This window comes from Toxotes jaculatrix, chromosome 9, assembly GCF_017976425.1.
Source record: "Toxotes jaculatrix isolate fToxJac2 chromosome 9, fToxJac2.pri, whole genome shotgun sequence".
Classification (NCBI taxonomy): domain Eukaryota; kingdom Metazoa; phylum Chordata; class Actinopteri; family Toxotidae; genus Toxotes; species Toxotes jaculatrix.
Window position 1 is genome coordinate 16,491,258 of NC_054402.1, and position 23,054 is coordinate 16,514,311.

General features: G+C 41.4%; 1 protein-coding gene across 1 annotated transcript in view; it reads left to right on the top strand.

The window, feature by feature from the left end:
• LOC121187698 (multiple epidermal growth factor-like domains protein 6) overlaps window positions 1-18,683 on the top strand; it is a 53,987-nt gene extending 35,304 nt beyond the window's left edge. Inside the window, exons 17-38 of the mRNA XM_041047076.1 lie at window positions 35-169; window positions 587-721; window positions 1,739-1,864; window positions 2,180-2,311; window positions 2,603-2,731; window positions 2,894-3,025; window positions 3,187-3,315; window positions 7,451-7,579; window positions 8,343-8,471; window positions 8,837-8,965; window positions 9,401-9,529; window positions 9,978-10,106; window positions 10,207-10,335; window positions 11,528-11,659; window positions 11,820-11,948; window positions 12,202-12,330; window positions 13,436-13,564; window positions 14,117-14,245; window positions 14,457-14,585; window positions 15,650-15,778; window positions 15,874-16,002; window positions 16,407-18,683. Coding sequence (XP_040903010.1) covers window positions 35-169; window positions 587-721; window positions 1,739-1,864; window positions 2,180-2,311; window positions 2,603-2,731; window positions 2,894-3,025; window positions 3,187-3,315; window positions 7,451-7,579; window positions 8,343-8,471; window positions 8,837-8,965; window positions 9,401-9,529; window positions 9,978-10,106; window positions 10,207-10,335; window positions 11,528-11,659; window positions 11,820-11,948; window positions 12,202-12,330; window positions 13,436-13,564; window positions 14,117-14,245; window positions 14,457-14,585; window positions 15,650-15,778; window positions 15,874-16,002; window positions 16,407-16,486 — 2,807 coding nt within the window. The 3' untranslated portion in view covers window positions 16,487-18,683. The remainder of the gene's footprint in view (window positions 1-34; window positions 170-586; window positions 722-1,738; window positions 1,865-2,179; window positions 2,312-2,602; window positions 2,732-2,893; window positions 3,026-3,186; window positions 3,316-7,450; window positions 7,580-8,342; window positions 8,472-8,836; window positions 8,966-9,400; window positions 9,530-9,977; window positions 10,107-10,206; window positions 10,336-11,527; window positions 11,660-11,819; window positions 11,949-12,201; window positions 12,331-13,435; window positions 13,565-14,116; window positions 14,246-14,456; window positions 14,586-15,649; window positions 15,779-15,873; window positions 16,003-16,406) is intronic.
• Window positions 18,684-23,054: the final 4,371 nt, after the last annotated feature.

The following is a 23,054-nucleotide window of genomic DNA, read 5'->3' on the forward strand; positions in this document are numbered from 1 at the left end:
GTCTGGCTCTAAACTGATCCCGTCCACTCCTCAGCTTGTCCCAGGTGGACGCACGGTGCAGGCTGTTCCAAGGAATGTGACTGTATTCAAGAACATTCCTCTGGCTGTGACCCCAAAACAGGGAGCTGTTTCTGTAAAGCTGCATACCACGGCCCACAGTGTGAGAAAGGTACGAGCACCAGCTCATTTATTCGACGACAACTACAGCATCCAGGATCCCAGTAATGAAGTGATTAAGATTTGTGTTTCGTGTTTATCGGAAATATTACTGTCCTGACAGTTTCACAGCTTCAAACATTATAAACATCCAAGTTAATTTCCTGACGTGAAAGTCAGTGGTTGAGGGGGAATAAACTTGGAGGCATGCAGTGTCCTTGCAGTGCAGTTTTGAAGTAATGGTCGAGAAAAGCAGCTGTAGAAGTTGCTGTGATTACTCTTGGAAACAAATCTACAGTGATGGCAGAATCAAGCCCATCACTGGTTCAGATTTAAATAACTACATAGTTTTACAAAATGTTGTGTTTGAGATTGTCCGTCATATTAGTCTTCCTTTGTTCTGTGTATGTGTTTCTGTTTTTCAATGTAGAATGTGATCCTGGCTTCTTCGGGGCAGGCTGTGAGCAGCCATGTGACTGTCCAGGTGGAGGGTCATGTGACCCCAGGACTGGAGAGTGCAGCCAGCGATGCCCTGCAGGACTTCACGGAGACAGATGTCTGCTCGGTGAGACAAAAAGCTGCTTTAATGCAATTTAATTAACACTGTCCAGCTCTGTGAAGTCCTCCACAGAGCTGGACTCCACAGCGCCCTCTTGTGGTTAAATAACAGAGGATCATTGTGAATTTGTGTGCAGACATGTGAAATGCGTGGGCCCGCATACTGACACATGTGTCTGCATGTGTGGTTATTGTTTGTCATGCTTGTGCGAAATGTGTGCCCTTTCTGATAAACTATGTCATACTGACAACACAAATAGTTATAAATGAGTTCCTGAATTTCTCCACCTTTGCCACAATCTTTTTCAATTCCCATGACGCCTATAAATCCTTCTTTATTCCGTCTTCTTCTATTCATTCTTTCCAACCTTTGATGGATTGAGTGGATTTAGTGGGTGAAATAAATAAGGCTTTCTCTTGAATTCACCTGGTCAGTGCAGGTGTTCCTGTCATTACAAACTGTAGAACCAAAAATATGAGTGATCCTCCACAGCAGGGTGTCCTCTGGCTATTTACTCTGCTGGTTGATGGAAAGTTCAACCCTCTGTGTTGTGATCTAAAGTGATATTGAATATTGTTCAGGAGCCTCTGGTAAAAACATGACTTTGTGTCTCTGTGGAGTGGACTAAGATAACAGAGCAGAGTTACAGTATGTCAGCACTAATGCACAGTCCAGGCCTGGGCTTGCTGGGTTTGCCAATGCCAAATATATATATGTATAAAAACAGCCCTCTACATTTTTGGGATTGTACTTAGCTTAAGTTGCGAGCCAGGTCATGACAGGGGCGATTTACTTCAGTTACTACTGCAGAGACTATTGGCAGAGACTGAATAAATAAACAGAAAATGATTGAGTATTTCTAAAATTTCACTTCTGCAGTTTTTCTCCCTAAACCCATTTGTGCAATGTTGTGTAATCCTATTTTATATTTTTTCTTGCGTTACACTCTGACTGTTCTGCTATCTATCTATGTTTTTCTTTTTTGTTTTTTTTTTCTTTTGTGTTTTTATTGCATGTTGCTAGCCTGCAAAGCTGGGAGCTATGGCGAAAACTGTCGTCTGACCTGTGACTGTGGAGGGAGTTCTTGTGATCCCATAACTGGACACTGCATCTGTCCTCCTGGGAAGACAGGACGCTCCTGTCAGGAAGGTACATTTATTTTGTGACACTGTCCTTTAATATTAGTTTTGGGACAGTTTAGCCTGATCATGTTGCAGGTTGTCGAGGGAAGAAAATGTGATGAGGAAATCACTGACATTACAAAGCTGCAGTATTATCTTTAGCCTATTCTTTATGTTGAAGCTTACAAGCTCATTGAGACATTTTACCACTTTCAGAGGCTGATTTAATACATTTCTCCCCCAAAAATGTTTAAGCATATGTGGCTTTAGGGTTTTGTAGAGAAATAAGTAACATAAGTGGCTTAATGCTCAGTTAATCTGAAAGTCACTTGATGCTCCCCAGACTGCCCTGATGGATTCTGGGGGTTGCAGTGCCAGTCATCTTGTCCTCCCTGTGAGAACAGAGGCTCATGCAATAAACAGACTGGAAGCTGTGACTGTAAACCAGGCTTCACAGGAAACCTCTGTCAAAATGGTGAGTTTTTTTTTTTATTTTTTATGTGACTATGTTGTTCTTTTTAGGACTGCTTTAATCAATTATTCACATCTGTAATTCTCATTAATTAAACAATAGTTGAATAATTGAATGAATCCAGATGTTATAACTGCTGTAAACAGATTAGCTGTTTACAATGTGAATTATGTTTAGAGCCATCCATGTAGTAAGGTTTCATTTAAATTGATGCTATTCTTCACTTCCACTAACCACGTGTCAATCAAAGTAGATTGCTAAAGCTTGTTTCCTGTGGATGTCTCTTGTGTACAGAGTGTCCCCCGGGATACCATGGACCAGGCTGTTTTATGCAATGTTCATGCCACCCTGATGCGAGCTGTGACCCACAGACAGGTCACTGTGTCTGCCCTCCGGGCAAAACAGGCCATGACTGTACAACATGTAAGAACTATAATTATCCTTAAAAAAAATCATAATACAGTGTGTTTCAGTTTTTTATTATGTTTTGAGAAATTACAGTGTTACAGGGCTACTGGGTATAAAAAAAATGTCATTCGTCAACTTGTACATAACTTTCACTGTAACACTGGCTGATCTTTTTAGCATGTGACTCTGGTTACTGGGGCCAAGGGTGCTTCACCAAATGCCAGTGCCAGGACAGCTCTCTGAGCTGTGACCCTGTCACCGGTCAGTGTGTGTGTGAGGCTGGCTTTATTGGAAACCAGTGTGAAAAAAGTAAGTTAACATCTGAGATATCACAGAGTTTCTGAACATATATTCTAGTGAATGCTGCCACCATGGGGTGATTACAGTTGTAGCATCTTCTGAGTTAATTTACAATAGTCAAAGTAATTTCCTGGAGGTTTAATTTTATCACAACATGTTGCCATTCACAGAGTGTGTAAATGGCAGTTACGGGCAGGGCTGTGTCCAGCAGTGCCAGTGTCAAAACGGAGCCCATTGTGACCATGTGAGTGGAGCCTGCACGTGTTCCCCCGGATATGCTGGCACTTTTTGCGAAAAAAGTAAGGGTTCTTTTCTTTCTGATGAGTGACTGTTTTTGTGAATATTTTTTTGTGAGAGAAGTAAAGCTATTCTATCATGTATGTTATGTTTAGGGTCACTTCAAACTTTAATCAGTTTGAAACATCTCTAAAAATGTTATCAAATGATTTCAAAGACTTAAATAATTGCTTCACTTTACACTGGTCCAATTGGTACAATAAGGTTAATATTAATATACATGAGGATTTTGACTAAGTGTACAGACAGTATGTACCTACACACAATCTAAGCTCACATGAACATGAATTTGAAGCCTGTACAGACACTTTCCTCAGATGACTGGAGGAAATCCGTTCCCCATTCAACCTGATTAAATAAGCAAACCTGAAAAGTTTTTATTTGTAAATTTGAATTTTATTAGACCTAAAGCAGTTTGTCAATTAACCACAATAGACAGAAAATTGTTTAATGTCATTTTTTCAAGCAAAAATGCAGAATATTACATCTTCTCAGTTGGAAGGATTCCTGCTTTTCTTTGGCTTATGAATATTTTGGGGGTTTGGGGCTTTTGGTCACACAAATAAGAAATCTGAATACTTTACCTTGGACTTTAGTAATTGTAATTGTAATGTTTTGGGTTTTTTTTTTTAACTATTTAAGCAGTGAAGGTACAAAATACAGAATCGGTGAGATTTGAATCATTTTATGAGACAGTTTAAGATTTTTTTTTTTTTACCATCCAATCTAATCTTGAGCTCTTAGTGATTTGTTTAATCACATTGCCAGTCAAATCAACACTGCTCCTCTCCATTCCAGTTGACATTATCTGTCTTTAACTTTTAATACACTAGAGGGCACTGCAGGATGTTCTTCTGATTTTTTCATCTCCTTCCAAGTTTCAGTGAATCATCGCACAGATTCAATGAATCATCCGATTGTCTATGCGATGTCATGAGCAAAACCATTTCAAAACCACCCAAATCCCAAGATACAATTTGTATCAGTCATTCTGGGATAGATGATCTGTATTTCATAGGTTGCAGTCTTTTCAAGCGCCCTGCCATAGCAAACTCTTCTTGTAACTATTATTCATCTTATCATTGTGATGTTTGTCCTGAACTGCAAGACATGCCAACAGTCCAAGAGTCTTAACAATGTAATAGATTTGTTCTTGATTATAGTCTTTTGACTCAAAGTGGCCTCGTGTTATTACAAAGTGTAAGATTTACTGTAAGTGTACTACCAGGCCTAGAAATTCATACCACCTCCGTAGTACGTGGGGCATCGTAAATCATGGCCGTGTCACACTAGAACAGAGCTCCACATCCCTAGTCATAACAGTCTAATGGCCTCAGACGTAGACGTCACTCTGATTGGACGTTGCTGTGGAAATACGGCTATCGGTCTGACCAGATTCTGTTTTCTGAAGGCCTTTTCCCCTCAAACAGAGGTGTCCAGTTTCTCAGTCTTCTGCTGGGCCTCTTCCTTCAGGAACAGTCAGGAAGAGGCCTGTGCCGTGAGAAGGACCAGATCTCTCTCGTTCATCTGTTTCACAGAATTAAAATGGAAAGAGATGACTTTCCTTTTCAGTGTTTGCTCCTACGTGGGCAATTTTCATCCACACTCTGGCTTATATCTCATTATCCATGGAAATAACTGGTACTACGAGACTCTGAAAGCTTGTTTCTATGGTAAAAGCTTTGTTTCACTGAACATTCTTGTGGAGCTGAGGCTGATGCTAAACATTTCAGTCAAGTTTTGTCAGGGGAAACGAGCCATTGTGCTGACATTGGTCCCCACACACCAGACCACTTCTTCAATTAACGTGGATCGTGCTCCGTTTCTGGTGTGCAGCTTTGATGTTTGCATCAAAATAGTTCATTTGGTTGCAGTAAAAAGAACTCTGGCATTGAACATCCGCATTATTGTTGAAGAAACTGGATTGTTTTGTTGTTGTTGTGTTGACCTCTTTCAGTGTATAGTCCCTGAATAGCACCAGGAAGTCCTATTCTATGTTCTCTCTATCCGCTCTATTTCTGTGGTCTGCTCTCCCCGGCTGTGTGGTCCCTGGACCTGCTTTATGGGCTGACAGCAGTGGCTCTTACACAACCAGGGATCTGGAAATAATCCTCCTGTCTTAAAGAGCTCATTTAGTCTAGAGATGGAGTCTTTCAGTGATGGAATAATGTGGTTGTGTGTGTCCATGTGTGTGTGTGTGTGTGTGTATGTGTGGTGAGATGAATCCTCTTTGCCTACCTATAAACAAAGACTCAGAGGGAAGAGTCTGCATTTACAAACACTAGCAGACACAGTGCTAATATCAGATGACAGATTGATGCTCTGCGGTTAATATGGAAAGCAGTCGCCCCCTGCTGGCATAAACAAATAATAAACTTTGCCATTCAGATGTGTCAGCACAGCCCCCAAAGAGTTAACATAACAGTACGTGTGCGGCAGTAAACATTGTCTGCTGCATTTGAAAAGCAAGGAAAGTGTTGATCTGACCACTGTGCCTGGTGTAAAGACATCATTAAAAGGGAACATCACTCATCTGAGATGTTTTATGTTTATATTTTGACATCAGAGATGTGTTTAGACCCTTTTTATTGTTAAAAAAAAGAGAGATAGCAGAACAACATTCCTGACACATTTTCCTTCAGGACAGAAAGACCAGCCTGTTGCCATGGTGCCAGCAACGGCTATCATAATAATAAACAACAGACAATAAACCAGTGATTTTTGCTACAGTACAGTGCTACCACAGACCTGATGTACAGCTGGGTTAAAATGACAGCATCCTCAGTGGGCTAACTTTAATAACATCACAGCCTAACCACTACAGAGGCAGGCAAAGACGTCATGCTGTCAGCGTGGGAACAAGGCGATGGCCATGCCAGAAACTGCTGAGCAGGAAAGATACTTTTCCCAATTTGAGGCCTGGAGGCAGAAAAAGTAGGAGTGGACAGCATCATCAATTGGAGCAGGAGAAGGAGGGTATGATGCATAAAAACTGGAGGGGAACACCCTGAGTGCAGTGCAGTGGCATTTAGAATACATAAAAACCAAAGAGTTACACATTTCTGCAGAAATCCCAATTTGTGTTTTCCTTTGGTAACATGGTCCACTGCTTTTTTTTATAGATAGTAGGTAGAGAAATGGAAGTAGTATATAAACGAAATGAAAATCTGCTGGCTGCTGAGAGAGTTGGGCTGGACTCTACCCAAACCCTCCCCAGGCTCAAATTTTCTCACTTATTACAGCAACAGAAAACAGAAGTGGGTACTCGAAGAGAGAAACGTCTGCAACGGCTGTCGGTCAGTCAGGCCTTGGCAGCGCAAGAGCAGCGTTCCTGTAAATAAAATGGGAGAACTTTCTGTTTTGCAGAATACAACTATCATGCTCGAGTTAGACTGTGATCTCTTCAGTGACAAATTGAGCAATCAAAAATAGGCCGTGAATAAACAGAGTCATTCTTTCCTGCTCTGGTGGAGTCATGCTTACAGACAATATTTACATCGCAGTAGTGGAAAGGCTCATTCATCCCACAGCCTCTGGCTAGGTTCTTGTGGATTGGAGGCACTATGTTTACCAAACTCCCTGAGTGTCAATTGACTCTACACACACTTAAACAATCTCTCTGGCTCTCTTTGACAATGGGAAACAGACTCTTACACTGGCATCTCCTTGCATCGGCAGCAGTACTGTAGGTGTGTGTGCATGTGTGTGTGTTGTTGGGAAGGGAGAGGGAGGGCACAGTAACCTGGCTTTGTTTTGCAGTGTATTGGTGGGGCCTGTGGACTCAGCAGGTGCTCTAATTACCGGCTCTCTGTGCCCCCTCTACCCCTAAAAGGGGAACAGCCTCCGAGCCGCCGTCGACTTTGATGTGGCCCAGATCCACCACACATGTGGGACATGAGCTCACTTAACGAACGCAGACGCTCTGCAAATGAACAGCCGCAGCGTGGTACTGCAATTTGATATTGGTATTTTCAGTAGGTGGTAAGACAGAGAGGGAAAGTAGGAGGAGGAGAAGAGAGTGAGAGATGGGGAAGGGAAGAGAAAGAACTAAAAAAAAAAAAATCTCTAAACCTTTTCCTCTCCTCTTTTGTGAAGCTGCCAGTTCTAACCAGTCGGATGTTTTATCTTGGCCCACAGTGTGCCCGGACGGCTTTTACGGTCTTGACTGTGGCCAGATGTGCGAGTGCAGGAACGGTGCCCGCTGCCACCACATCACAGGAGTCTGCCTATGCACCGCCGGCTGGGCAGGACCACACTGCATTCTGGGTAATGGAAGCCACATCATTAAAACGGGGTGTGAGGGAGGCCCTCACTGCAACCCATCACGACATCCTCTCCTTAAACACAACTATGATGTGTTTGTGAACAATTATCTCTATAATGAGACATTGCCAATGACTTTTTTAGGGATGGGTAAGGGTGGAGAATGGAGGGAGGACAAGCATGCCCTCTGGCATACAGGGTTTAATTGAGGTCTATTCTGGATAAATGCACCCACGTGTTTATAGTGATCAACATTAGGAAAGGGAGAACACAACTTGGAAGAGTCTTTTAGTAGCAAACCAATCAGTGTTCTCATGCTAAAGTTTCTTGAGGATTTCATGCCGTTGTTTTAATGAATCCAGTGAAATGCCCACTAAAGTTCTTAGTCTGTCATTCTGCAGTCTTATTCAAGACTTTCCTCTTGCCACAGCCATTTTGTGGTCCTAACTACCAGAGCCAGAGTCAGCAGAAAGCCACTAGCATGACTTAATGATGCATCTCTGTCATTAGCGCATTTTCCTCCTTCTTAGACTCCAAATGTCATCGTGGACTTTGATCATTAAGAAGTTTACAATATGTGTGCTGAAAACCCTATTGCCCCCAAAATGTCTTTATACACTCACAGTGGATGTAGCTGGAGTTCATTTTAAGGTGTGTGTGTATGGGTGCGTCTTCTTGCTTGTGTGTGTGTGCGTGTGTGTGTGTGTGTGTGTGCGTGTGCGTGTGTGTGTGTGTGTGTGTGTGTGTGTGTGGTTTGTGTGGGCAGAATGCCCAGAGGGTCATTTTGGTGAGAAGTGCAGTCAGACCTGTGACTGTCAGAACGGAGCCAGGTGTGACCACGTCACCGGGCGATGCAGCTGCACGGCCGGGTGGACTGGAGTCAGCTGCCAACTGCGTGAGTAGCTCATCCCTCACTCCCACAGAAATGACAGTGAATAAAGCTGTCAAAATATTTGCTGCTACTTCCTTAAAGGGCTCTGCCACTGGGATTACACGCTTAGTCTGTTTCCTTCAAATCCCTGATAATTTACATCAACAACAAATCATTTCACAAACCCTGCTGACGTGTTCTAGTCTCTTAAAAACTTACTTGAGTTACTTTTTCTTTTTCCACCTTGGACCTTGGATTCTAAGTATTTTATTCTCATAATAAATATTCACTAGAATTACCATCAATCCTTTACTCAAATTATGTGTTTTCTAAATCTTAGATCTCATTCATTTAACTGTCTGTACTGCGTTGTGTGTGTGTGATTTCAGCCTGTCCTGCAGGACAATATGGGGAACACTGTTCTGGCCAGTGTCTGTGCCAGAATGGGGGATCTTGTGACAGCGTGACAGGCCAGTGCTCCTGCACACCCGGCTGGGCTGGAGCCGCCTGTGAGTTAGGTAAGCCCCACTTCCATCAATCCATCCATCCATCATTAGCTATACCATCTTATCCTTCGGGGTCACGGGGAGGGTGGAGCCTATCCCAGATGACATTGGGCAAGAGGTGGTGTACACCCGGAGAAGGTTACCAGTCAATTCATACTCACAGTCACTCTTATGGGCAATGCATGCATGTCGTTGGACTCTGGGAGGAAACTGTAGGAAACCCACTCAGACACACGGAGAACAGGCAAATGCACATGCAGAGAGGCCCCAGTCAGCCCATAGGTTCAAACCCACTGTGAGGTGACAGTGCCGACCACTGTACCATCTTCACTCCTAACTTCTCTTGATAAAACATTTTGTCCACTTGTCTCTGAACCTTTTGTGTTTGTGAGATACACCATATTTTGGGTGTAACTTCCATCTTCCATCCTCTCCTTCTCTCCTTAGAGTGTGAGGAAGGACATTATGGAGAGAACTGCTCTCAGGCCTGCAGCTGTGCAAACGGAGGGAGATGTGACAGAGTGACAGGAAGATGTGTGTGTCAGCCTGGTTGGATAGGAGAGCTCTGTCAGTCAGGTGACTTCCTGAACGTCATATCATCACTGTTATAACATATTAGCTTTTATTTAGCATTTTTTTGTTTTCGATTGGCACTGCCAAGGATTGTATGTAATCAGTTTTGCACCTGTCCCCAGAGAGATACAGATACATAGCTACTCTGCCATCCAGCAGTTTCCCTGTTGCCTGCTGATGAGACTTGAGACATGGAGAAACATGGAGAAGTGAAGAGTTTCTCTCACCTTGCATCTGTGCTACATTTGCTAACATTTCTGTGTAACAGCAGCAAAACAAAAGTGAAGGTTTACTTTCTCCTGGAAACATAAAACTTGCTGTGTTTAAACAATTTGTGCAATTAGCCTTGAGTAAATAAGCACAAAAACCCCTGAAAAATTTTAAAAGCTTTGTTTTCGGGCTCTAATGTTGCATGTTTCTGAATTTGAATGCTTGTGTGTTTTGTCTGAAGCCTGTTCTAAGGGATTTTTTGGAGAGGGCTGCGAGCAGAGGTGTGACTGTGTCCATAGTTCGAGCTGCCACCATGTGACGGGCCGCTGTGAGTGTGAGCCAGGCTGGAGAGGAGCCAGGTGTGACAAACGTGAGTGTGTATAGGACCGAGGAAATTGCAAGTGAATGAAACTGGCAGTAGAGGAGCTTTGAACATGAGTGTGAACTGAATGTGTGTATCGGCTCCCCAGCCTGCCTCCCGGGGTCCTACGGTGCTTCCTGCTTCCAGCGGTGTCAGTGCCAGGCTGGGGTGTCCTGTCACCACGAGACAGGGAGTTGTGGCTGCCCAGCTGGACTCACAGGGCCTGGATGTGAGAAAAGTAAGAATAAAAAGGAACATTTATCTAGGGAAAAACAAAACTTAATCACACAAATATGCAGATTTCTCCTGGTAAAGGTTGTATTTTTTTATATGTATCTCACAGACGCCTTTTATGTATAACTGGTTAATGAGGAAAACCTTGGCACAACTAATATTTCTGTCATGCATTTAAAACCATTTGGCTGACATTTGTGCCTTGTTGATAGAAACACCGTCACGCCACATCGCACAACCCCTATTAGGAAGTGATTGAAGTGATCACCAAGAATTTTTGTCTTAATACTAATTAAAATTTCCTTTTTTTTCATAGTCCTCCTGGGAAACATTACTATTTATTTAATTTCGGGAAATGCACTCTACACCAGCACCAAAGCCTCACAGGACTTTATGCCAATGTTTCATTATTTAGACTATACCCGTTAGGACTGTATATGAGCAGCTTCACTACATAGCCCCTCACCAACCACCCCCCCCTTCACGGCCTCAGCTCCCTTGCTCTCCTCACACACTCCCCAGACATCTGATAAATGTTACAAACCGGTTGCCAAGTAAAACAGAAGGCATTGTTTTTGTCTCCTCGGCGGCGGATAAGGGCTTTTGGAAGGCAGACATGCATAATGACAGCGCCGTAATTGCCTCTTTAGTCTGGAGTCCTTTCTTATCTGTCCCCCACGCTGCCTGCTGCTGCCTGACTGAGTAGCTGAGTGCTGCGGTCTCACCCGAAAACATGTTCGGTTCACAGATTCATCTTGTTCGGTTATGACTGATTGTCTGTGGACGCCATTCATTATTGTGATGAGCGTATACGTACGTATGCAGAAAGAGTGTGTGAAAGAATGTCCCTCTGCGTCCATCTGGGTTTGGGCCCCAGGGAAATTTGTTGGGACTTTTGGTTTTGTTACCAGTTGATACAGAATGTCCCAGTAAGGAAAGGGAAAACGGCATTTGTATTTGTTCCCACAAACTACTGAACGTGTATGTGTAAGGCCCTAATCTACTGTCGTTCATAGCTGTGCAATGCATCTATCATCATGTTGGAGTTTCATTTTTGAACATTCATTCATATTTTTTCATGTGCAAAATTGTATTACAGACAAGATATAAAAGTGCTTTAAGAACTTTGGTTTCTTTTGATTTTTACCAGTGTAACATCTACAGTATGTGATATGTTTCCAAATGTATTGTCTTAGCCTGTTCTGCAGGCATGTTCGGGCAAAACTGCAGCCAGCTGTGCCAGTGCTCAGGTGATCAAGAGCAGTGCCATCCTGTGACGGGGAGATGTAGCTGCTTGCCTGGTTACCACGGGCCACACTGTGAGCTACGTAAGTGTACTGTCCGAAATACAGGATACACAGGCTGCCAGTAAAAACAACCCAAACCCTAAAAAAAAAAACTGGATTACATACTTGAACAACATAACAACAGTGACCTCCCTTCCTCTTTTTCTTCTCTCACCTTCTGGTCGTCACGGCTTGTCTCCAGGATGTCGAGCAGGGACTTTTGGACCAAACTGCAAGTCCAGATGTAGCTGTATCAATGGTGGTCGCTGTGACTTCAGGACTGGAACTTGCTACTGTCCGCCAGGCTTCATCGGAGCTGACTGCAGCTCAAGTAGGCCAAGAAACCTTGCACCTGTTTGTGCTCCAGAATGGAAAAGAGTCTTGTCATTTGCTGCCCCTTTATGATCATTACTCTGAGTTAGTGTTTTAGGGATTGTCGGTCATCACAGTCTCCTTGCGGTTCTGGAAAATTCTGGTCGAGATAACCCACAAAACCTGTGATATGAAGATGTTTATCTTCGTATCTTCGTATCTTTTTAGGAATTTGTAGTTTTGTGTGAACGAAGGCATGTTTATTTCTGCAGGTTGTCCGAGTGGGTACTATGGGAAGGACTGTGCTAAGATGTGCTCCTGTGGGGAAGGAGGGCAATGCCACCCTGCAACCGGGAGGTGCATCTGTGCCCCTGGTAGGATGGGACAGTCCTGCCAACAAGGTAACTCTAAACTGATGTCTTTGATTTTGACACACCAGCTTTTTTGTTTATGATGTAACTAAACAATTTGAAAGTGTACTTGGTGCATATGATGCCACTGTGAGTAATTTTATTACAGTCAATGTTATCAAAGTCTGACATACAAGCAATATTTTTTGCAGTAATTAAGAGATTAATTAGTAATGGTTGAAATAACTCTATAATATTGTTTCAATAATATTGTACTTGTATAACAGTTTAGACAGCATACAAGGCAAGAAGAAATTACTATCTACTAAATTACAAGAGGCAATTCATTGTTCAGCTTTGAGGTAGATATCAAACATGGTTTGTATTCAGCCTTTTATCTTTTACCAGTCTCTTGAGTATACAAAGAGTCACCACTGAGGCTGACATGCATCAGTGAGAACCATTGGCCCTAATGAGTTCTTGAGAAATCGGAGACCTAACTGGAAAGTGAGAAACCACCACTAAAAGGAGGGCGAATTTTTCAACATTTCTCACTGTATATTTAAGTAACAAATTCTCCATTTCCTCCGTGTGAGGCCTCTGATGATCACAGGGCTGTTTTCGCGGGAAACAGAGGCAGAGCTTGGTTTTCTTAATCTCTCCCTTTATCAGCAATTCAGCTGGATTGCAAGCGGGGCTTTCCAGCACTGCTTGTGCTAAATGTTCTCTTCTTTAGCCTCCTGCATGTAGTTGGACATACCACCTCTTAAGTTCCTCTTGTTGAATGTTTACAGAAACCTATAAGTAGCTCGTTCTCTGTGTTCCGTGTCGCTGGATTTGGCAAGGAAGCAAATAAATAAACAGGAAAATCAAAGGCGGCTTGCTTATTGTGTTCCCAATCTAAATTACCCAAAGAAACATGATTATTCTTTTATATCAGCGCCAAATTAGACTACTTTGCCATCTCTTTAATGAACTGCTGCTTAAATAAACATGAATGTGGTTAGTGCAATCTTGTGTGTGTGTGAAAGAGACAGATAGAGCACAGTCTGTGTGTTATCTGTGTGTTACACCCGCTGGTGTGATTGCTGAGTAGAGCATAAGGGCATAAGGAAGTTCTTGTCTTTTTCTGATATTCTCTGAATGTTTTCTCCAGCATGTCCCAGAGGACGTTACGGCCTACAGTGCAGAAATACATGCAGCTGCCAGAACGGGGGTCTATGTGACCCTGTTGATGGGTCCTGTAAGTGTGGACTGGGCTGGACTGGGCCACGCTGTGACACAGGTACAACCTCAGAGGCAGCAGATGAAACAGAATAAAATAATCAGAAATAAAACCATATTCTGTTCATGGGAAAAAAACTGGTTGAGAAATGAGAATAGTTTACCATCTACTATCAGATTATTCACCTCAGTTGACATTAAAAAAAAAAAAAAACTTCTCAGGATTACATTATATTCCCCATTTTCTTATTTCTGATTTTTATTACTTCTTTTCAAAACCTCATGTTGTAATTTTTGTTCCCGTTTCTGTCCCTGTCTTGCCTATGTGTTACTGTATTTTGTATCTAAATGTTTTTAATTGTGTGAAATACTCATTGACATTTTATTTCTAGCTGATAAATACTAATAAATACCATTAGCCTTATATGACGTTCCTTTGTATGTAGTTGTATTAACAAACGCGTTGACCTTACTAAAATTAATGACCAGTGGAAAGATTTCTGTTGAATCATGTTGTTTATAATCACTTCATATTAACTGAGAAGTTCCAATCCAATTCATGTGTCTTCATGTGTGTGTGTGTGTATGTGTGTGTGTGTGTGTGTGTGTGTAGCCTGTTCACAGGGAAAATATGGGCTTGATTGTGCACAGGACTGTCCATGCCTCAACAATGGGACCTGTGACCGTTTTACTGGCACCTGCAGCTGTACTGCTGGATTCTACGGCCACTCCTGTCAACACAGTGTGTAAACCCTCACTCATAATACAGAAAGAAACTTGGTGATAAGGTTACTATAGCTGTCTCGCTCACACTTTGAAATAGATATGGTTTTTTCTTTACTCCCCTTGTGAAATAGTTGACAGTCTGTGACTTGAATGAACATGATTACATGACCATTTTTAACCATAATCTGAACTTTAACCTAAACTTTTGTTTCTTGTGTGTCTCCCAGAATGCCCTTCAGGTTTTTTTGGAGTGAATTGTGCCTATACCTGTGACTGTAAGGTGGGTCAGACATGTGACCATGTGACAGGCCAATGTGTATGTCCACCAGGCTACTATGGACCACAGTGCCAAAGACGTGAGTACATATGAGTATCTAAATGTTAATTATCAACTTAAATCCATATGACAGCATGTTAACATTTTTAGTGGGTGAGATGTTACAAAAATGTAAAAATTGTGTGTGTAATGAAACAAATGTAATGTTGCTGTTGCTTTTAAAGAAAATCAATATCCCATATTTCAAGATTTTTATGTTTTTGAGATACTTAGATTTCAGCAACACCATGAAGACAGAAACACTGTCAAGCTCACAGTCACAAGCTTGTGCTTATTAAAAAAAACAAGCCACCTGGACGCCCAGCTGGGCACATATCAGCATGAATGAATAAGAGATTCCCAAAAAGCTGTGAGAGTGTTCTGGCAGGCAGACAGACAGACAGGCTTGTAGGTAGGTGGGCAGGCAGGCAGGCTGGTTATTTGATGAGAGACAGGTGTTTCCCGACTGCTTAATGCGTTCCTGTTACATCCTTGTGCCCTCCTGCCTGCTCACGGGGCTCTCAGCCACAGTGTGAGCGCCTAAATGGCCACTTCAGTCCCAGCAGGAGATATGACTGAGCATTGCAGAACAGCTGTAAGGCAGCCACAGACTCCTGAGACAGACCTGGATCTATCTGTGCATGTTTGTGTCTGTGTGAGAAAATGGACATGCACGTTTTCTTATCACTAAACACACTTGTCAATGTGAGTGAATCAGTTTTCCTAACTATATGAACTGGCACTTGTATATCTGCTTTTGCTCGTGCGTTAATTTTTTTTTTTTTTTTTTGTGCATTAATTGTGTGATCTTTTTTTTTCTCATGCAGAGGACTAAATGTGCATAAGGATAGAAATGTGAGAATGTAATACTCATCATCACGTTCTAAAGCCTAAAGGTCTAAATTTAATTTTCTGACAGTTTGTTAATTTATGCTTTACTAGATAAACAGATAAATAGAAAAACTGACAGCACTCTGGTTTACAGAAGGTTATCCTTCTAGTGGTACATAGAGAAGAGGGTTATGTGATTCATGAAGACAGTGAAAGCATTTATAACTACATCTGTACAACCGTATGTGTGTATCTGTGTTTTTTGGTTTTCAGGGTGTCAAGCTGGCAGCTTTGGACTGAACTGTGCAAAGTCATGTGACTGTGCTGGCGAGGCCCCATGTGAACCATCGACTGGACGGTGCCTCTGTCCCTCAGGAAGGACAGGACAGAGATGTGAAAAAGGTGGACGTCACCATGAGGGAACCACACATTTATTAATGTGGAAAAAAATGTCTTTTTTTTTTTTTTAAATCTCTCCCTCCTTTCTTCTCTTTAAGACTGCGGTGGGGATCGTTTTGGCCCCGAATGCTCTCTGCTGTGCCAGTGTTCCCATGGGGCCCTCTGTGATGGGCTGACTGGGCGATGTCTGTGTTCGCTCACCTGGCTGGGCCCCACCTGTCGTGAAGGTATACCTAAGCTCCTATTGCCGCACACACACACATATACACACACAGAGTTGTCAAGCTAAAACAAAACAGACGCGCACACACACACACACATACAGGGTCACGGGCTGTAAAGCTGAACCAGCTTTAGTGAAATACTGTGTCATGAAGTGTGAGAGGCTGAGCCCCATCACTCTGTGTGTCACCCTGTCTCCCTCAATAGCTGCTCCTGTCTCCTGACAGTTATTTTAATCTGCACCCAGCATGGAGCCAGGCTTGAGGCTGTCTTCGTTTTACCTCCTCAAAGCCAAGCACACGGGAGACTACACACCAGTTACTTCTCCTCCAGAAACCCCAGAACATTTGTTTTTGATTTTCAAATAGTGCTGATGTCTTCTTGCTTTTTTTTCACCCCCCCTTTTCAGCTCTGCTGCACCAAAGCCCAGGACCACTGAACCCCTCTGTGTCCCAAAGAAAGAGAAGAGCAGGCAGCAAAACCACATAACCCAAGCAGAGGTGCACACTGCTGACTGGACATTCAAACACAGCGCTGTGTGAAGCTAGTGAAGCAAGATCATCTTGGTAAAGGTGGTTGGTATTACTATGTTTTTGTGATACTGGTACTCAGCTGTCAGAAACTAGCTCTCCATCACTGAGCCTGGAGTTCAAGATAATCAACCAGTGAACCTGGAAATGTGAGGGGCCCTCAAAGGACCATAAACTCTAAACTGACCCCGCACTGTAAGATTTAACGTCCAGGGTTACACAGACTTCTTAGAAATACACACAAATACCTGCATCGCATCTGTTACCATTGCTGATTGAAAGTTAATTTGCTTTCCACTCCACCGTTCAACGACTTTTTAAAGGTTTGGTTTCTTTCTTAAGGGCATTTGGACAAGACATGTGACTGAATCAGAGACTTTCTTGTAACTGAAGAGCCTTTGCATCTGCTACCAAATATATAGTTTGTGTCCAGAAAAAAAACTTGATGGTTACTATAATAGAATGCCAAGCATATTTTTGGTGAAAATTAAATTCCTCTAAAACAGATTTAGAAATATATGGGTGACTTGCATACTTATTCTGAGAAATAAAAACAGCAAGATCCACATATACAGGGACTCATGTGAGCTACAAAAATATGGTCCAATAGAAGAGACATAAATGTTGAAGCAGACAGTGTTTTGTTGTTAAAAAAAAAGATTTAAAAAAAGAGATATTTTAAAATAAATACCATTACTCTACTTTGAATAATAATTTATATTTGTTTTTTTCCACAGCAAAGGCCAGTTACCTGGTTAAATAACCACAAATCCAGCCTCTGTCATTATGCAAATATCCTTCAAAAATGTAACTGCTTGACACAAGATGTCTACTACTTTACTGAAATGTCTATTCTCTTCTGTGCACTGGAAGCTTCAAGTTTCCATATCAAACTTCTGTAAGTTGCGCACTGGAGCACGATTGGCTTCCAAACATGTTTTGATGTCACAAAATCCTGATTGTACCTGTAAGTCTTAAACTCAGATTTAAGGTAAGCACAGAGGAACTTTCCCCCTTCAGCAAATGATGACACAAAGACATGGTCAAACATCCAAGTGAAGTAACAATATGATAAACATGTTTTAGTTGAGGGGAGTTTAATATCAGGAATCAAACAAAATCAAATTGGCATTTCTTTTTTTTTTATTAACATTTTCTAAAATAAATTTTGAGTCCCGTAACAAACATACAGATGTTGCAGGATGGAAGAGTAGATTTCTTCGTTGATGTAAATCTGGCACATGTACCCTTCAAACAGTGTTTGCATCCTCATCAAACTATGACGTAGTTCACCCACAAAACACTGAAATGGCTCTGTGTCTCTGTCATATAAGTAGGGAATCGTATTACTTACACATTTCTTTTATGTGTGTTTATTCACTTATTATATTATAATTTGTTGTTAAAGTTTTTATGTTTTGATTCTCACACATTTGCCTTTTGTTCTTTGTGAAAATGCATCATTTCCCAAATGAATCCAACTCCCATAGTTGTTTCGTAGATTTACAAATTAATCTAAACAGTTTTTTCTTGCTATTTCACAAGAGCGGACTCATCCTCACCTTAACTTATTTAATTGTTCAAACACCTATCTGTTACAGACATCTGTGAAAATATTGTCTACCTGTAAGTTGTTTCTTAATGCTGAATATGACATGAACAAGCTTCATTTACCAGCATTGGAAAAGAAACTCTTCATATATTGACACTGATGGTGGATTTTCTTATTGTAGTGCAGTGTGCTAGTTTTGATACACTTCAGGCAAAACTTTCATGCAACTTTGCTTGTTTTGATCTGTGTTTATTGAAGCAGCAGGTGATACAGAGTTTGGGAGTTTTACAGAAAATGATAAAATTGATCCAAATCTTTTCCTACAGTACTTTTCTGTGGCTGTTTTTTTTTCTTTCTAACCACACGATAAGATTAAGTCCCATATCACAACTGCTACCATTTACCATACATTTTATTTGATGGTTCAACCCTTTTACAGAAAACTGTCCTTGTTTTATATCTCAGGTCATTTATCAGTCATAACCTACTGTGCTCATTTTCTAATGGCACACTTATGTCAGCGGTGCTACATTGATTCATTTTGTTGGATTTGATGAATACTGTTTTTACTATATCTTCCCTTTGTCTTTTTGTTTCCTCCATGATGAAATGTCTTTGTCACCTGTGGTTGTGTTTTGACTACAACAAAGAGAATTAAAGCTGCAAGCAGCGATGGGCGGGCCCTGCTCTTCTCCCCATAGAAGCATAGCAGTATACAGCAACAGAAAAGACATGGCTCCCTCCCAGCAGGGGGCGTTAAGAGTGTATCATCATATGAGCATATAAATCAGTTCAGAGTGTGAAGGTCATCGTAACTGTAAAATTTGATCCACATTGGATGAAGTATGAGGGAGATACAGGCACAAAGCCATTCATTTCCTGTGTATTGGTGAAGGGTCAATTTCATGGCGGCGCCACGGCCACACCGTGTAACTTTGATGAAAGCTTTTGATAACTTTTAATCATCAATGTCTTCTGAACTATGAGACAACATTTCAAATTTATCAGATTATGTCCCTAAGAGGAGTTCATTAAAATACAATGTGTGAAATGTGGAAAAGAGGCCTAAAAATAATGCATACAGCCAGTAGGTGGCGCTATGACTGTATCATCATATCAGCATAGCATATCAATCTGTTGAGAATAACATCATGCCTGATTTTTTTCATCCACATTGGATGAAGTATGTGGGAGATACAGCCACCAGTGCATCCATTTCCTGTGTGTTGGCGAAGGGTCAAGTTCGTGGCGCCACGGGCAGGCTGTGTAACCCACACCCACAACTTTTGATAACTTTTTATCCCTAATGCCTTATGAGCAATCTCACCAAAATTCAGCGCAATCGGACAAATCCCCTAGGAAGAGTTTATTAAAGTACAGCGAGTGCGAAACGTCAAATGGTGCAGTTTTTCCAAATACATCGTATAATCAAATTAGCCAATAAAGTGGCGGGAGGAAAAATAAATAAATAAATAATTCCTTCGGATACAATAGGGCTTTGCACGAATTCCATGCTTGGGCCCTAATAATAATAATTCCTTCAGTTACAATAGGACTTCGCATGAGTTTTCATGCTCCGGCCCTAATAATAATTCCTTCAGATATAATAGGGCTCTCGCACGAGTTTTCATGCTCGGGGCCTAATAATTCCTTCAGATACAAAAGGGCTTCGCACGAATTTCGTGCTCAGGCCCTAATAATAATAATTCCTTCAGTTACAATAGGGTTTCGCACAAGTTTTCATGCTCAGGCCCTAATAATAATAATTCCTTCAGTTACAATAGGGCTTCGCACAAGTTTTCGTGCTCAGGCCCTAATAATAATTCCTTCAGATACAATAAGGCCCTCACACGTTTTTTGTGCTCGGGCCCTAATAATTCCTTTAGATACAATAGGGCTTTGCATGAGTTTTCGTGCTCGGGCCCTAATAATAATTCCTTCAGTTACAATAGGGGTTTGCACGAGTTTTCATATTCGGGCCCAAATGGCACAGTTTTTCCAAAATGGCCGACTTCCTATATATTGTAGACTTTTCCTCCAAGATACTTTTTTTTCTCGTCTCGACGTGATGCATCTGTGTACCGATTTTCAAGTCCATAACTCTTACATGGAATATTTTCACACTCTAGGGGGGCGCTGCAGAGCTGAGTGACCACGCCCAATTGTGCTAAAACAGTGCCCTGTGGCAAGACTAGTAGGGGATTATAGGTTTCAAGGCAGAATATTAGCCAGAATGGATGAAAAGTGGGAAAAACCCCAAATCCTCATTTTCACAAATCGGAGGGTGACTTTGCGGCGGTGCTCTACCCACATCGTGGGTGGGAGAAAAATAAAAGAGGAGGAGGAGGAAAATAATTAATAATTAATAATTAACAATTAATAATTCCTTCAGATACTATAGGGCTTCACACGAATTTCATGCTCAGGCCCTCTCATCTCGATGTGATGCATCTGTGTAATGAATTTCAAGTCCGTAGGTCTTACGGTGAATATTCTCACACTCTAGGGGGTGCTGCAGAGCTGCTTGGCTGTGCCCGGTCCCACGGACAGTGTCAAACAACAATTTCCGTGGGGGACAATTTTGGGTAAAGTTTGGTGACTTTTTGACTTTTTGAGCACGTTCAGGGGTTCAAATTAGCCGACAAAGCAGTGGGAGAAAAAAATAAATAATTCTTTCAGTTACAATAGGGCTTCGCACAAATTTTGTGCTCGGGCCCTAAATAATAATAATCTCTTCAGTTACTATAAGGCGTTGCACGAGTTTCATGCTCAAACCCTAATAATTCCTTCATTTACAATAGGGCTTTGCACGAGTTTTCGTGCACGGGCCCAAATAATAATTCCGTCAGATACAATAGGGCTTTGCACGAGTTTTTGTGCTCGGGCCCTAATAATAATAATTCCTTCAGTTACAATAGGGCTTCGCATGATTTTCATGCTCGGGCCCTAATAATCCCTTCAGTTACAATAGGGCTTTGCACGAGTTTTTGTGCTCGGGCCCTAATAATCCCTTCAGTTACAATAGGGCTTTGCACGAGTTTTTGTGCTCGGGCCCTAATAATAATAATTCCTTCAGTTACAATAGGGCTTCGCACGAGTTTTCGTGCTCTGGCCCTAATAATTCCTTCAGATACAAAAGGGCTTCACATGAATTTCGTGCTCAGGCCCTAATAATAATAATCCCTTCAGTTACAATAGAGCTTCGCACAAGTTTTTGTGCTCAGGCCCTAATAATAATTCCTTCTGATACAATAGGGCTTCGCACGATTTTCGTGCTTGGGTCCTAATAATTCCTTCAGTTACAATAGGGCTCTTGCACATTTTTTATGCTCGGGCCCTAATAATAATAATTCCTTCAGTTACAATAGGGCTTCGCACGAGTTTTCATGCTCGGGCCCTAATAATTAAAGCTGCAAGCAGCGATGGGCGGGCCCTCGCACCCCTTGCGAGCTGCGGGAGTCACAGCCAGTGCAGACATGCACAAGAGTCCTCCTATGTCCTCTCCTCTCTCCTGCTCTTCTCCCCAGAAAAGCACAGCGCTATGACTGTATCCCCATATGAGCATATAAATGAGTTGTGAGTGTGAAGGTCATCCTGATTATCTGTGCAGAGCAAACATGTAATTTGGTTTAATGGACAGTGTGTTATTTGTAAATTTAGTATTGTTTAGAGTTTGTGTAGACATTTCAATGGTGTTATTTATACCAGGATGTCCTTGGTTAAATATATCCTGGTATTTGTGGATATATATATATGAAAAAGTTAACTTTGTACCACTTTGTAACACTTGTACTTTGAGTAAGTTGTGTTTATGTGACTACATGTGTAATGTGGTTACAAGAAAGTTACACATGTTAAGAAAAAGCATCATGAAGTTTGTCAGAGGATAACTCACACAGTCAGTGTTCAGTTTGAGAGATGTTGATGAAGCAGATTAATGGAGCCAGTTGTTAAAAGTTAGACATTGCTTTTCCAAGCATTGTATAAATTGTATTTTAACCATGCACATTTCATGATTAAATGTAGGGAGTTGGGACTAGTTGTTTGGTTCAGTGGTGTCTTATGATTGATGAGTGATGTCTGTGGCCACACCCCCTTTTGTTTTGGGAATTCTGCCAACGTGTGAATAAAACAACAAGGTGAGTTTAGGTAGCCATGTGGATGATTTGGTAATAGTTAAAGCTTTGTATAATTTGTATAGTGGGTTGGTTTTTGGTTAGATGGGGTTTATTTGGCAGTACAAATGTTGATCTGCATTGTAAGATGAATTATCTGTGCAGATAAAACATGTAATTTGGTTTGATGGACAACAGTGTTATTTGTAAATCACCTTTGTGTTGGTTAGAGTTTGTGGATGGGGGTTGAGAATGTTTTAGTGATTTAAAGCAATTTTACAATGGCTGTGGCTTGTTGATGTACACGGGTGGGCATCATAGCCCTTTTATCTTTACTTAATTTATTTCTACTATGTGTTTATTACAAATATACAACAGAGCTGTGTTGCAACCCTTTAATCTCTTTTTTTCTTTAATGAAATTTGTATTTTTGCTGTGCTTTACATAGCTGGTGCACAAGAAAGCTATGGCGCAGCCTTTTTTTTACTTTACTTATATTGTTTTTTTGTCATGCACAATAGAGATGTGCGCTGCCATTTTTACCATTTGTCCTTTACTTATATTCTTATTTTGACTGTGTTTCTATTGGTGATGCAGAACAGAGATATGTTGCAGTCTTTTTTACCTGTTTTTCTGAACTTATATTTTTATATGTAGGCCTACTGTGTTTTTATTGCTGGAGCACAACAGAGCTCTGGTGCATTTTCTAGATTTCTACTGTGTGTGCTCTTTACATGTCCAAATCCTTTGCTTTCTCTACTTTCTCAACAATTAAGAACTATTTCAAATCATATACAATCATGTACATCACCACTTACCAACAGACGTAATGCAAAAATACACAACACATTATAGATTGT